At 44.5% G+C, this 12,658-nt stretch overlaps 1 protein-coding gene across 2 annotated transcripts in view; it reads left to right on the top strand.

Moving 5' to 3' along the window:
- The window catches only part of ST7 (suppression of tumorigenicity 7), a 135,759-nt gene that overhangs the window by 31,727 nt on the left and 91,374 nt on the right, over positions 1-12,658 (top strand). The window contains exon 1 of one of the 2 annotated variants that reach the window (XM_059471983.1): positions 8,139-8,486. The exons of the other annotated variant lie outside the window; for it this stretch is intronic. Coding sequence (XP_059327966.1) covers positions 8,465-8,486 — 22 coding nt within the window. The 5' untranslated portion in view covers positions 8,139-8,464. Of the gene's footprint in view, positions 1-8,138; positions 8,487-12,658 lie in introns of those variants that run through there. 2 annotated transcript variants of the gene reach the window in all.

Raw genomic sequence — 12,658 nt, 5'->3', positions numbered from 1 at the left:
TGCTGACCAGGAATTTCTTGGGATGGATGTTGTGGAGACTGGAGCTGTAACCTCCATGTCTCCTCTATCCCATTATGCTGTGAAATACAGCAGCTCTGAGGGTTCCACCACTCCAGGGGAGAGGCCATAAAGGGTGATAACAGCACCCTAGCAGTGTGCTCTTCTCAGAGGGAGGCCCTCTATTAGTACCAGAGTTCTGAGACACTTGAATATTATAATGTCTGATCACATAGTTGTCATTAAATTGCCAGTGCCGCTTACCATCTGGCCTGTCTTGAGTCATGATTCTTGGTGGTGTTCATTCACTGGCTATCTCCAGGCAGAACGAGTAAGCTGTGGTTGCTGATGCCTCGTTGTGCTTTGTGAGAGGAACCCTGTGAACCAGTTAGTGCTGTGAGCTCCTGGTAGATGTCTGCTCTGTGTCCTGAGATGAGTTTCCACATGGAGTTAGACTCAGGAGTCTGTGCATTTTTGCCTGGTGTCAGGTGAGGAGGCTGCTGGTACATTTCATTGTAATGAGCAGGGCAGATGCCACTGCCCTTTTCAATCTCCGCTGTTTTCCTCTAATTGTCTACACGAGGTTCTATTACCACGACTAAAAGCCTAACATTTTTTGTGGTGCCTTGTTCAGGAGAGCTTTTCCAGGGTGTCTATCAAGTTCAAGAGCCTTCTCCTTAAGAGCCTAAAAGCCAGTGATACAGTGCTTAAGTGCATTGCTGGGGCTTCCTCTTCACCATACATTTGTTCCTCAGGCTAGCACTTATCCACATAAGCCTTTTTTATAACTTGCAGAATGTTGCTTTTCCAGGAGGGGTTTTATTCTTCTGGTGTTGAGTGCTCAGCAGATGAGGGTGCTGTGCCCAGGCTTTGTGGCTGGATCCTGATGGATGGATGGATGTCAGTGCTACTGCAACCTAACATGGATCCTAGTGCAGGATCAGGAGGGCCTCTTGCTTTGGTTGTTTCTCTGACTCATAGAAGCATTCCTTGGTCAAGAAAAACTATGATAATCAAGCTATACAAGCACTTACCAGCTGTGTGGTTAGTTTTTTTATTCTGAGAAAAGAATTTTAGATCTCCAGTCTGGGGCTGGCACTGATGGGAAGTAGAGTGGAACCCCTGGAGTCAGGAGCTGGGATACCACCAAAATGCTGCATCTTGGGAAAACAGAAATCCTGAAATGTGCAGTGTAACTAGTCAAACTGCTTCCAGTGGACTCAGTTTCCCCACTGACTCTGCAATTGTGTTCTATTTGTGGCTGCAGTATCAGTTCATTTACAGTAATGCACAGGAGTATCCATATGGGAAAATAGAAATAAAACTCAGAGTTGATTTTTTCCCCCATGGCTATATTGTGGGTTCCTTTATATCTGCTAGGGAGTATGCTTGGCACAGCACTCACCCATCCAGCAGGGATGTGGTTACCTGGTCTTGTGGGTATTCTGTAGGCTTAGACGTCCTTCATTTTTCCTCTATTTTTGATGAAATCATGGCTATTTGTAATGTCAGATTGAATGCTCATACTGCGTTTACTCAGGCTGAGAAGTAATCTGAATTTGATCTTCCTCTCTCAACAATCAAACTTTTTGCTAATCATGAAGATTTGGCATTAGATCAGACATTCTTAATGCAGATTTTAATGCAATGTTGGCAATACTTGCTACTCTCTCTCTCATTTTTGTACATACAAATTGGATATTTGTGTTTATGTGGGGCACACATGTTCCCTCTGATTCCAGTTTCCAAGTGATTTATTATGCATTGGCTTTAATCCTAATTTTTGATCCCTCAGAGTCACATAAAAATCATGACAGTTTGTTTATAATCCTTTGTTTTAATTTGTTATCCACTTCTGTTCTCTCTGACATTAGAAACTTTCATATCTACTTCATGTGCAGGCCTGTGGTATAGATCCTTGGAAATTACCTGAAAATAGGATACAAAAAAGAAAAAAAGGAAAAAAAACTACAACAACAACAACAAAAAAAAAAACAACCCACAAACAAAAAAACCCATCCAAAATATTTCCCTCAGTGTAGAAAAGAAACACCTTGATTGTCTTCTTCCAATATTTTATTATTTTAGAAAGCTATTGCTTGTTATTCAACTTAATTTAACAAATAACACTGAAGATTTATTTGCTTCCTTTTTTCCCAAGTTCTCTTTGGTTCATGCTGAAAAGTAGTGTGTTCTGCTGGAATGTTTTTCAGATACAGTTGTGGCCCCATTTCATCATACAGTTGCATGCATTTGGAACAAAAAACTTCTCTCGGGATTTAACAAGACATTACACATGCTCTGATGAACCATGGGTTTGATATTATTGAAAAAATATCATATTTCATTTGAGTTTGATATGTCATTTGCACACTAGGAGTAGATTGTCACACTGTGTTGGTAACTGTCTTAGATATTTGTGGGTAAACAGTTCTTTGTTTAAAAGGAAACCAACCAAACTGAAAACCAAACCAAAACAAAAAAGAGGTGAATCACCATTCTACACTTTTGACAATATTATACAAAAGGTGAGCTGTACTCTGCCACTTACAAAATTACTTTTGCCTTTCTTACCAGTCTCACACTGAACGATCCAATGGAACTTGTAGAAATTTGACGATTCATTCGGTATCCTCTGCTGTAGGGAGTGGGAACACCATTGTGTTGTGTTACTGCCTGATACCATGTGCCAGGTGTGCAAAGACATCTAGCCAGACACCTGCCAATGATCCACAATCTCAGTTGTACTCTAGAATTAGGTGCTTAAGCTAGGCTAATATATTTTCTTTTTTGTCTTTCTTATATGCATGTATATATACATGAATATTCTTATATTCTTTACATACATTCTTTTCTGTGTGTAATACTCTACCATTTCATAACTGCTAGGACTTCATAAATTAGGTCCATTAGATGTGCCTCAGATGGCTGGGTGGCCTGAGAGAGACAAAACAAAAAAAACTTCCTCTTTTAATGGCTGAGCATCTGCTGGGAGCTGCCTCTTCCTCCCCCTGGTGACTGGCTTGCAGTAATCATGTGCAGAGCTGTGGTGAAGCGAAGATCTTCACTAAAAGAGATGTTGAAAGGCATTACAGTAATTTAATAATTGATTATTACAGTTCATTGTATCTCTTTTTTGAAAAGAAATCTGTCTTTTGAACTTCATCTCTCAGGTAAGGACCAATGCTGATGCAAAATATTTTTTTGGTGGCAAAAAGTACTTCAGTCTGTCTTGTTATTTGTGTGAGTATGCATGTATATGTTTACTCAAAAAGCTTAATTTTTTTAGACATTAATTGCCTAAGAATTGTGAAGAAAAATAATTTTTACATTACATGGGGTTGTATAAGTGCAATATGGACTGCACAGAAATATTTTAAAAATCAGCACAAGAACAAATAATAATAAAAACAGGAAAACATTCCTACAGTCTGCGAATCAGTCTGGTATAAAATCCTTTGTCTGTGTTGAACAGGACAAAGATCTGAACTTCTTTTCTGCCAGCAGTCTCCTTCCTTTCTGTGCCAACATAACAAGGGAACAGTATGTTGTACAGAGAGAATGCGGGTGGAAAACATCGAACAAAATGTGATAAGACCAGGCTATGAGGAGAAGAACACTGAGCACTTCAGGCAGCTCAGATGTTCAGAGATATTTTCCCCTGTTTGGCTAGCCAGTCCCTTTGTCTCCCTGTCTCAGCTGTGTGCTGTGGTCCTGTGTCAGCCTTCCTTACCTCCTGAGCTGCTCCTGGTTGTCCAGCACAGCTCTGTGTGGAATCTTGCTGGCATTGGCACAAACACAGCACTTGAGACATTTCATGCCAGTGGAACATACCTTCCTCGGCCTGACTTGGCCCTGAATGCTCTGTAGTCCAGCCTGGCAGACCCCCCTGGGCTGCGCCCTGCTGCCAGCTTTCCTGCTGGGAAGGGCTTGTCAGGCTGTCCTCATCCCAGCTCTCTCTCTCATGGTCCCTCTCTCTGTTGCCACAGCTCCAAAGTTGCCATTTTTGGGACACGGGCTTCATTTAGCGATGGAGGTATTGGAAGCACCTCTGCATTGGGGACTCGATGGTGGAGCATCAGTGCAGGGTGTTCCTTTTGATCACTTGGGGGTTGTTTGTACCTTAAATACAGGCCCCTGTGAGATAAGAAGCTGAAGTTGTTGCACCACACTGCATTACATTGATGTAATCATGTCGTTAACTTTTTCACCAAAGATGTTTATTAAAGATAATTAGGGTCAGCAAAGTTGAGCAGAGCATAAAGCCAAAGAACTGCAGTTCTGTAATATGTGCTGCAGTTTGATTTCATTTTTTTGGGGAGCATAAAAAATCACCTTGCAGTATTTTGTGGGTGCCGTGTTAATGAATAATCAGTGTGGCTGCTGCTGCCAGAACTGACGATACCTACAGAGGCTGGAGACTGTCACAGTGTGTGGGTTGCTGGGGGTCTCACTGCATTTTTAGGAGGGGGCAAAGTAACATTACTACAAGCAAAATAAATTCCTTTTGGAGGTTGTTGAATGTTGTGGAATCATTGCACAGTCACTCAGAGGTTTCCAATAACACATTAAATGGATTAAGTTTTTCATTGTCTTAAAAAAAAAAAATCAGTTTTCAGGCATTAAAACAGAACAGGGGACTTGGTAAGGAAAGGCAAGTTTAACTAACATAATAAAAATTCTTACGCACCTTTGAGGCTTATTGAGAGTATCCTGTACTTCCCCTCTAGAGACTTGAAGGTGTGGGACCTGTTCCCTTGCTCTGGGGAGGATACAGGTGAGAATTCCCTTGTCAAGGTGAGCTGCTCAGGGCAGTAGGACAGGAGAACCTCACAGGTGGGAAGGACTTATTTCCTGCTTCCAGAGTTTCTCCTGTGGAAAAGGAGGTTAAATGCAAAATGAAATGTTTTTCTGGTGACAAGAGAATAAAGATTTATGCTTTAATGGATCAGCATAAAGCACATTTACAAAGCTGCCTCTGTTGGTAGCTCAGATTTCCTGCTTGCACTATTTTTATAGAAAGAAATTACTCTAAAGCAGAAATTTACATCTGTATAAAAATTTTAACATTTCATTATCCAGCTTCATTATTAAAACTCAAACTGTGCTTTAGGGGTTAGACACATGTGTCCTTACAAAATAAGTAAAATATGAGTATTATTTTTCTGCAGTGATAAAGTAAGGAATAAAGATATCTGCTCCAGGAATGGCAGTAATGGAGAAGCACACTCCTTTCTCTGGAAAATGTCAATGTACAGGAGACAGCTTTGCATAGCATATATTACTGTTTTAAATATTTCATGCTAGTTTGTGGTGGAATGTATGAAAAAACATTGTAAATTAATCTAATACTTGAACAATGTCTTGTGCACATTGTAAGCAAATCCCAGCAATGCTGACTGCAGATTTCCTTTGCCATTTTATGTACACCAATTACATTATCTTTGCTGCTGCAAAAGAGAGAAAAACCATTTGTTGACTCTTTGCAGTATAAACCAATATCAATATTCAGCATTGGAAACAAATCCATAATTCTGCTAGCAAACTGAAAGGTTATGGTCTTAAAAGAGCAGTAGGTGAGAAACAGATTTTAACACTTTCTCAGAGTCATTTGACAAATATGAAAGAATTTCAGAGAAAATCCTTCAGTAGCCTGTAGTAGGTCACCTTTCCCACCAGGCAATGTACTGAGCTGCCAAGGCTAAGACTAATGAAATAGATTATTATGAAATCCTTCCAGAGATACTGCATGGGTTGTTTGGGCTTTTCAGCTCCCTATATGCGTCAGTGTAATGAGAACTTGGCCGAGGGCCTGGGCTCTGTGACACCTTCAAGGATGTCGCTGGAAGAGCCCTGAGGTTTTGTCTTCCTTGGAAACAATGCTGTGGGAAGGTCAGATCTGCTCATCAGAGCAGAATTTATTCTTCAGCCATTGCATGAGTGCACTTGGGATTTTGTTCCAGAGACCTATGTTTAAAGATGCTTGGAGGCTTACAGACGCATAATAGACCCATTTCTTCTGTGAACTTGCTTCAGTTGCTGGAAAGTCCAGTTGCTGGAAAATCCTGCCAGAACTTAATCTGTTTGATGCACTGAAGCTTCTTATCAACCTGTTTTGACTGAAGGAGGTGTTAACTGCTCCAAATAGTTAAAATAACTAATTCAGTTCTGGGAGCAGCAAAGCTACAGTCCTTGTAAGAGAATTTATGCCATTGTCATGGTCAAAGCCAATTTGGACATGGCTTCTTGGTGCTGTGCATCCATACACGTGATTTCAAATAATCATGACAATTGAGCAGCTAGGCTATTCATTCAGGTGCTTAAGTACATATTTGAGGACAACTGGTTAATTTAGGACATCTGTGGGTTGATTTGAGTCACTATGATTATGAGCACTGATGTCCTGTCTGCAGATGGAGGCTAAAATCTGCCTGTTAGAAAGTGTTGTGAGATGTGTCACCACAGGATATGGCCTCTCTCTCCTGACTTTCTTTCAGCAATGAAATGCAGGTAAATGTTGCCATGAGCTTGGTGGCCCTAATTATTCTTATGGTGTGCACAGAACACAAAGTGACTGTTCAGTGTGTGGAATGGAAAGCGAATAAACAGCTGAAGAGCATTTTGTGCCAACAGATGGAGAGTAGCTTGGTGTGCCTTGTAGGTGCCCCCCACTGCTGTGGGAAGCACAAGGTCGTGCTCTGTACAGCCTCTGGTGCTTTTTGCTGTCTCACAGCACGGGGCTGTTGAGGGTCCATGAGGATGTCTGTGGGCATACAGGCTCTGTGAGCTTGGGACCACGTTCCCCAGGAGCAGAGGGACTGGCCTGGCAGTGAGCTGCTGTGGCTCTGAACCCCATGTGCTGCTTTCCAGTCTGGCCTTCAGGCTGTAGTGGTCCCAGCCAACACCTCCCTGGTTCCCTAATGATTCCAGCACACTGAGCTCCTCAGGTGGCAGGTGCTGCCAGCCCCCAGTAGTTCTTGTTTGTGTGGCCTGCTGCTCACGGTGGCTTTGGGTGGTCTTCAAACAGCACAAATCCCCCTGGCACCCAGAGCAGCAGGAGTGTTTGGGAATGGCTAACCCACAAAAACTGAGAAATGGGAGGAGGAGCAGTTGCTTGCCTGTAAGTGCTTCCCTTAATGGACCTGCATCTGTGTCCTTTCTCCTCGTCCACTGACAGTACTTTCCAGTGTCTGACATCTTGGGAACTGCATGTCCGCGTTCAGCGAGACTTCTCAGAAACCTTCTTGGTTTTGCCCCCTCTGGACAGCCATTCTATTGATGGCCCTCAATGTCTGGTAGCTCCCAGCCATCAGCTTCCTGCTTGGCTGCTCTCACCAGCACAGGACAGGCAACTCCTTTTGTCTGTGAGAGGACAGAAGGAGTAAGCGTAGGGCTTTCTTTGAACATTTTTCAATTACTAAATGTCAGGAAAAAAATAAGCTTAGTACACTAAAAAAATGCACTAGCAGATGCAAACTAGATCTAGTTGGTTTTGAAGAATAAAGAAAAATTAAGGACAGTATTTCTTTGGTTGCTAGGATGCCTTTTTATCATTGAATTCAGTGTGCTTTGGGGTTTTTATTTTTATTTAGATGTGTGACTCTTTTATTGTGGTTCGAGCATTGTTGCAGTGTATTCTGACAATAAATTTAAGTAAAAGAGACAGTTCGGTAACACTTTGAGAAAATTAGGTCTGGAGTGTAGACTGGACCAGGAGTTTAGTATTTCTTTGAGGGAAAAATAATAAAGAGAATCTGTGATAGAAATTTGGGGTTATTCTTTACTGAAAATGCTGTAAGTGGCATTTACTAGGATATCTGTCCCTGAAATTGATTCTGTTTGCACAGAGACGCTTTGCATCTTGTGCAGCTGAGAAAAGCAGCCTGAATTCAAGGCAGCTATTTTCCTGCTAGCATTACCATCCCGGGCGGGAGCTTTAGCATCCCAGAGGGAAATAGATGTCTGCCTCTTTGTCCTCTGCTCATTGTGACAAAGGCGCTGCCATCCGAGCGGCGGTGCGGTGTCCAGGCCCCCTGCGAGCCCTGGGTGAGCAGCAGTCAGTCTTTGCGGTGTCCTGACGTCATCCCGTGTGTGCACAGCTCCGCTATTGTCTCGGCCGAGCGGGGCTGCCGAGTGCGGTGTCTGCGGGCTCAAACCCTCCTGCCTGCCGCGAGCGCAGAGAGGACAGCGGCCTGCCCTTAGCACTCGGATTTAAACACAGCCTCCCGCCTTTTGCTTCCTGCGCAAGGACCTTCCTTCCCTGCGGTTGCAAGGAAAAGCTGTCTGCGGTGTGGAGCGGAGCAGAGGAGGAGAGAGGAGAATCTGGCAGCTTGGATAGCCTGGACTGCATTGTCTGGCTTCATGACCCCTGCTGTGTAGCAGTCTCATCCCCTCTCTCATACGCTCCCTCTGTCTTCCACTCTTTTTTCTTCTTTCCTTTTTAAAATAGCAGCATCTGGGGCGAGCCATGTTTGGCACTGAATCGTCATGTAAGTAAATGCATCCCATTTGCATCCTTTTTCTGTGAGAACAGGGCTTGTTTTATACCTTGCTGTGCCACGCTGCATTCTCTTTGCCATAGGTCGTTGGCTAAAGCTGTGGTCCTTGCCTGCTTATGGAGGGATGGAGGATGCTGGAGGGGAAGCATCTACCTCCCAGCCGTGGGTGCATCCTCGATGCAAGCAGCAAGGAGCTAGGGCTGTCAGTGCTGCTGAATTCAGGCCACTGGAAGATTGGGGGGAAAAGGCAGTTTTCTTTGGATGTGGCAGTTGATAAGATCGCATCTGTCAGTGATCAGGAGTTGCAGACACTCTAATGAATGCACTGCTCAGATGGTGCATTTGGGGACTGAGAATGCTGCAGTATTAGATGGGTGAGAGCTGGGGGAAAGTGATTTAACCATCAGGAAAAGACTGCTATCTCATGCCTATCTCATTTACTTCATTTTTTGTCTCTGGGAGAAAAAAGGCTTCTCTGCAATTTCCCCCCCTCCCCCTTGTGTCTGCAGAATCCACAATTAAATTAGGTGGAATTCTAAATATGAGGTGAAAAATGCGAAAGAAAAGGATCATTTATTTTTTTTCCTCCTCATCTTTGTGCTGGAAAATCTTAACCGAGGCGGTCTGCTGTATAATAGCAGTGCAGATGCATGTCATTGAAAGCAAGCCAATTCTGCTTCGATGGGAACAACAATTACCTACCTGGCAAATCTGGCTGCAGAGGAAGGCTGGGGGTTTATTTATAAATAATGTTGCTGGTGACAGTGTGGCTGCATGGGGACCAGTCTGATCCAGTGATTATCGGATGAGGGGAAAACAGAAAACAGTTGGTTCATGCTGTATTTTGTGCACAAAACAGTACTGGGTGTTGAAAACATGTCTCATTTGGATATGAAGGGATGGCTTTTTTAGAGCATTGTCACATCCAGCATGTGACACACTTCTGGGCTGGGACCTGTTCTGTGGCTCATCTCTTCCTAGGAAATTATAAGAGCTTTGGGATGCCTCATAATTATGCCTTCCTGGTTGTCGAACCCCTTGCTCCCAAAGGGTTAATTGTTCCTGTGACCAGGCTCTGGCAGCTCCCCCCTCCTCTGCCACAACACCCAGTCAAGGTCAGGCAGCATAAAAACAAAATTTACCTTTAGATTTCTTTTGTTTAGGGACGCATTTTTCATGCACAGTTGTAAACATGTCTGCAGCTCTGGGTCATCAGAGCATGAACAGAGATGCCAAATGTTGTAGCTGCATCTGTTTCACCCTGACAGATCTGTGAGCCCCAGCGTCTGTGTCTGTGGGCTCTATTTCTGCAAAATGCACATGAACAAGCTTTGAGATAAAATCTGTGCCCCACCTGCCCTCTAGCAGAAAGCCATAGGATGCACTTGTTCATTTTCGTGGTCCTTTCTTGGTTTACAAGGTGCATTGGCTAAAATCACAGGGGTTGTGCACCAGCAGCTGTGGCTGCTTTTGTTTCCATGGTTCCCACATTTAGAAAAGGGCAATGGAAGCTTCCGTATCAGCCACTGTCTGTTTCCCAGTAGGGTCTAGAAACATTTCTTGCTTTTAAAAATGGGATTAAACAGAACATGGTTGCCATTGATTTGAGCAGAGGCTACGGTCAGTCTTTGCCTGAACTCCCTGGGCAGATGAAGAGGAGGGCAGTGTGGTGGCCAACTCCCCTGAACTCTGCTCAGGCCTGAATCTGAGCCCAGGAGTTCCTGTTGGGGCTGGACAGGGCTGTCCCTTTGCCTGCTGCTGCCAGGTGCTGGCAGGCAGGAGGAGAGCAGGGTCACTGGTGCTGCCCTGCCCGTGCGGGTCGGTGCTCTCTGAACCAGCCTGCCCTTGCTGCTGCTGGGAGAACAGTGGCTTTGCTTTCAAAGAAAGAAGCTTGGATCAAAATTACTTCAGTCAAAATGCTAAGAGGTTTTTTGTCTTCCCTCTCCTCCTGTGCTCTTCATATTTTCAGGCTGTCAAATGATAACAGTGCTACTAATTGTTAATGTTTCTGTCTGGCTAGAGCATCAAATAAGACAAAAAAGAGTCAGCATTATTTGGACATTGGAAATATGTCAGAAGCCATTGCTGCTGCTGCCACTACTGCTGTCCAAAAAGCATGAAATGAGCAGATTACAGTTTTTTTAATCCTGCTGTTTACCCTTAGTATTTAGGATTTCATTTCTCTCTGCTTTGATTAAAAAGCCAGGAACAATGGTCAGAAGCAAATACTGGTTCAGAACCTTTGGTCTCACTCGGTATCAAAATATTTTAAATGTCAAACTAACTCTCCTTTGGCAATCCTGTTTGTTTCTTTTTGCTTTTAGCAGCAGTTAGAAGGGCAGTAAAAGATAGTCTGAGAGTCTTTGTAGGAACAGGCATCTGCTTATCACCTCCTGGATGCAGGGAAAGACAAACAGCCGCTGACAAGAGCCCATAAAGGGGGATAAGGCAGCAGGCGATGCACAAACAGCTGCTGGCACTCCCAGTACGTGATGAGCAAGGATAGAGTGTGCAAAGCAAAACCCCAAGAAGTGTCTGTGCAAGGGCACTGTGGGAAGGTAGGGTAGTTGCCATGGGGTTGTGGTCAGTATTTTCCATTGGTCATATGTTCTTTCTATAATCCCCACAGGAAACATATGTGGCAGAGAGGCTTCATCTTCAGATGCACTGCCAGGGAGGTGTGGAGGGCTCTGTGCATGGGGGGCAGCTTTTCATCCCATCCCACCACTCCTGCTGACCTGAAAGATTTGTCTGCTCACCATAATCATTTCACATTCTGTAGGAGGTAATCTGGTTTGATAAAAAATTGAGAATTAAGTATTTTTTAAGGTGAAATGGTGTTGTAGGGCTGCACCAAAGGAGAGAAGTGGTGGACCTCTGAACAAGTGATGAGGTGGTCCCCACAAGTAGAACAAGCACCCTCATCGCAGGGAGAAGAGCCCAGCAGAAATAAGCAGCAAGCATCCCTTGTCTAACTAGGAATACTGGCAGCTGCAGGCCTCCAGGAGGGACCACAGAGGCACAAATTAAACTGAGCTGTGAGAGCTGCCAGAGTCAGTGAGGCTTACCAGTGCTGGGAGAGGTCAGGGGAATGCAGCTCCATCACATCTGACTGGGTATCAGTCAGGAATGGGACAGGATGCAGTTTAGAGCCTGTGAAACAACTGGGAGGCTCAGAGAGCCATTTCATGCATGTCTGAGAATATGCACCCTGTGTGCTTCAGCTACCCAGAGGAGCTCAGTAGGAAGCTGCAAGGAAGGATTCACACACATTTGCCCATGGAGCTTGCACCAGTGCTGTTACAAGGGCCCAGATCTGTGCTGTCAAAACCCCAGGTGATGTTCTCAGTACTGCTGCATCTCTTCATGTAACCTGGCAACAGTACTGCGCTGTGGGGGTTATAGGGGGCTTGTCTGGGAAATGCGCTTCCAGCCTGGGCTGTTTGGGAGACACTCATGGTGGTCCCTGTCTGGCAGATCAGCAACTGCACTCTGGAAAGCAGAAGGGCTCTGAAACAAAGGAGAGCTGACCAAAGGGCCAGAGAAACACAAAACCAAAGGGAAATGGAGCTTTCCTCTGCTGCAAGGTTAATGCTAGAAGGCTCTCTGTGGGGAGGCTGAGGACTGCTGTGGGGAATGAGAAACCTTGCTCATTCAAATGTGCCAGGAAAAGCCTCTGTGCTTGTGCTAGGCTCACTGTACTGTCTTCTGCTCTGTCTGTTCAGGAACTGCTTTTGTTCCTAGGCACTTTTTTCCCCAAACTTTCTTCCAGCCAAGATGCGACAAATGGGAAAGGTTACACCAAGATAAGTGATTTATGGCATCAGAGAAGTAGTCTTATAAACTTGTTCAAAACAGCAGTAGCCATCCATAGAGAAATGGAAGATCTTGGCATCAAACATGGAGGTGAAGGACAATCTGATTGGCACTGATTGCCATCCTGGTGATGTGCCTGCCTCCTGTTTCCAGCGCTGGTACTCATCCCAGTTGTTGGAGAGCTAACCAAAACCAGGCCACTCCTGCAGGTTTTGAGCATGTTGGCTCTGCCAGCTTGTTCATGGGGTGGTTAGATGAGCAGCAGCACAGGAAGGGTGGGACATGACTGTTGAAATTCTGGTGGGAGATAGCAGCCTTGGTGAGACTGGGCTCCACTGCAACAGCAG

Source organism: Ammospiza nelsoni, chromosome 5, assembly GCF_027579445.1.
Source record: "Ammospiza nelsoni isolate bAmmNel1 chromosome 5, bAmmNel1.pri, whole genome shotgun sequence".
In the NCBI taxonomy this organism is placed as follows: domain Eukaryota; kingdom Metazoa; phylum Chordata; class Aves; order Passeriformes; family Passerellidae; genus Ammospiza; species Ammospiza nelsoni.
The sequence above is the reverse complement of the archived record's forward strand: the minus strand, read 5'-3'. Positions and strand labels throughout refer to the sequence as shown.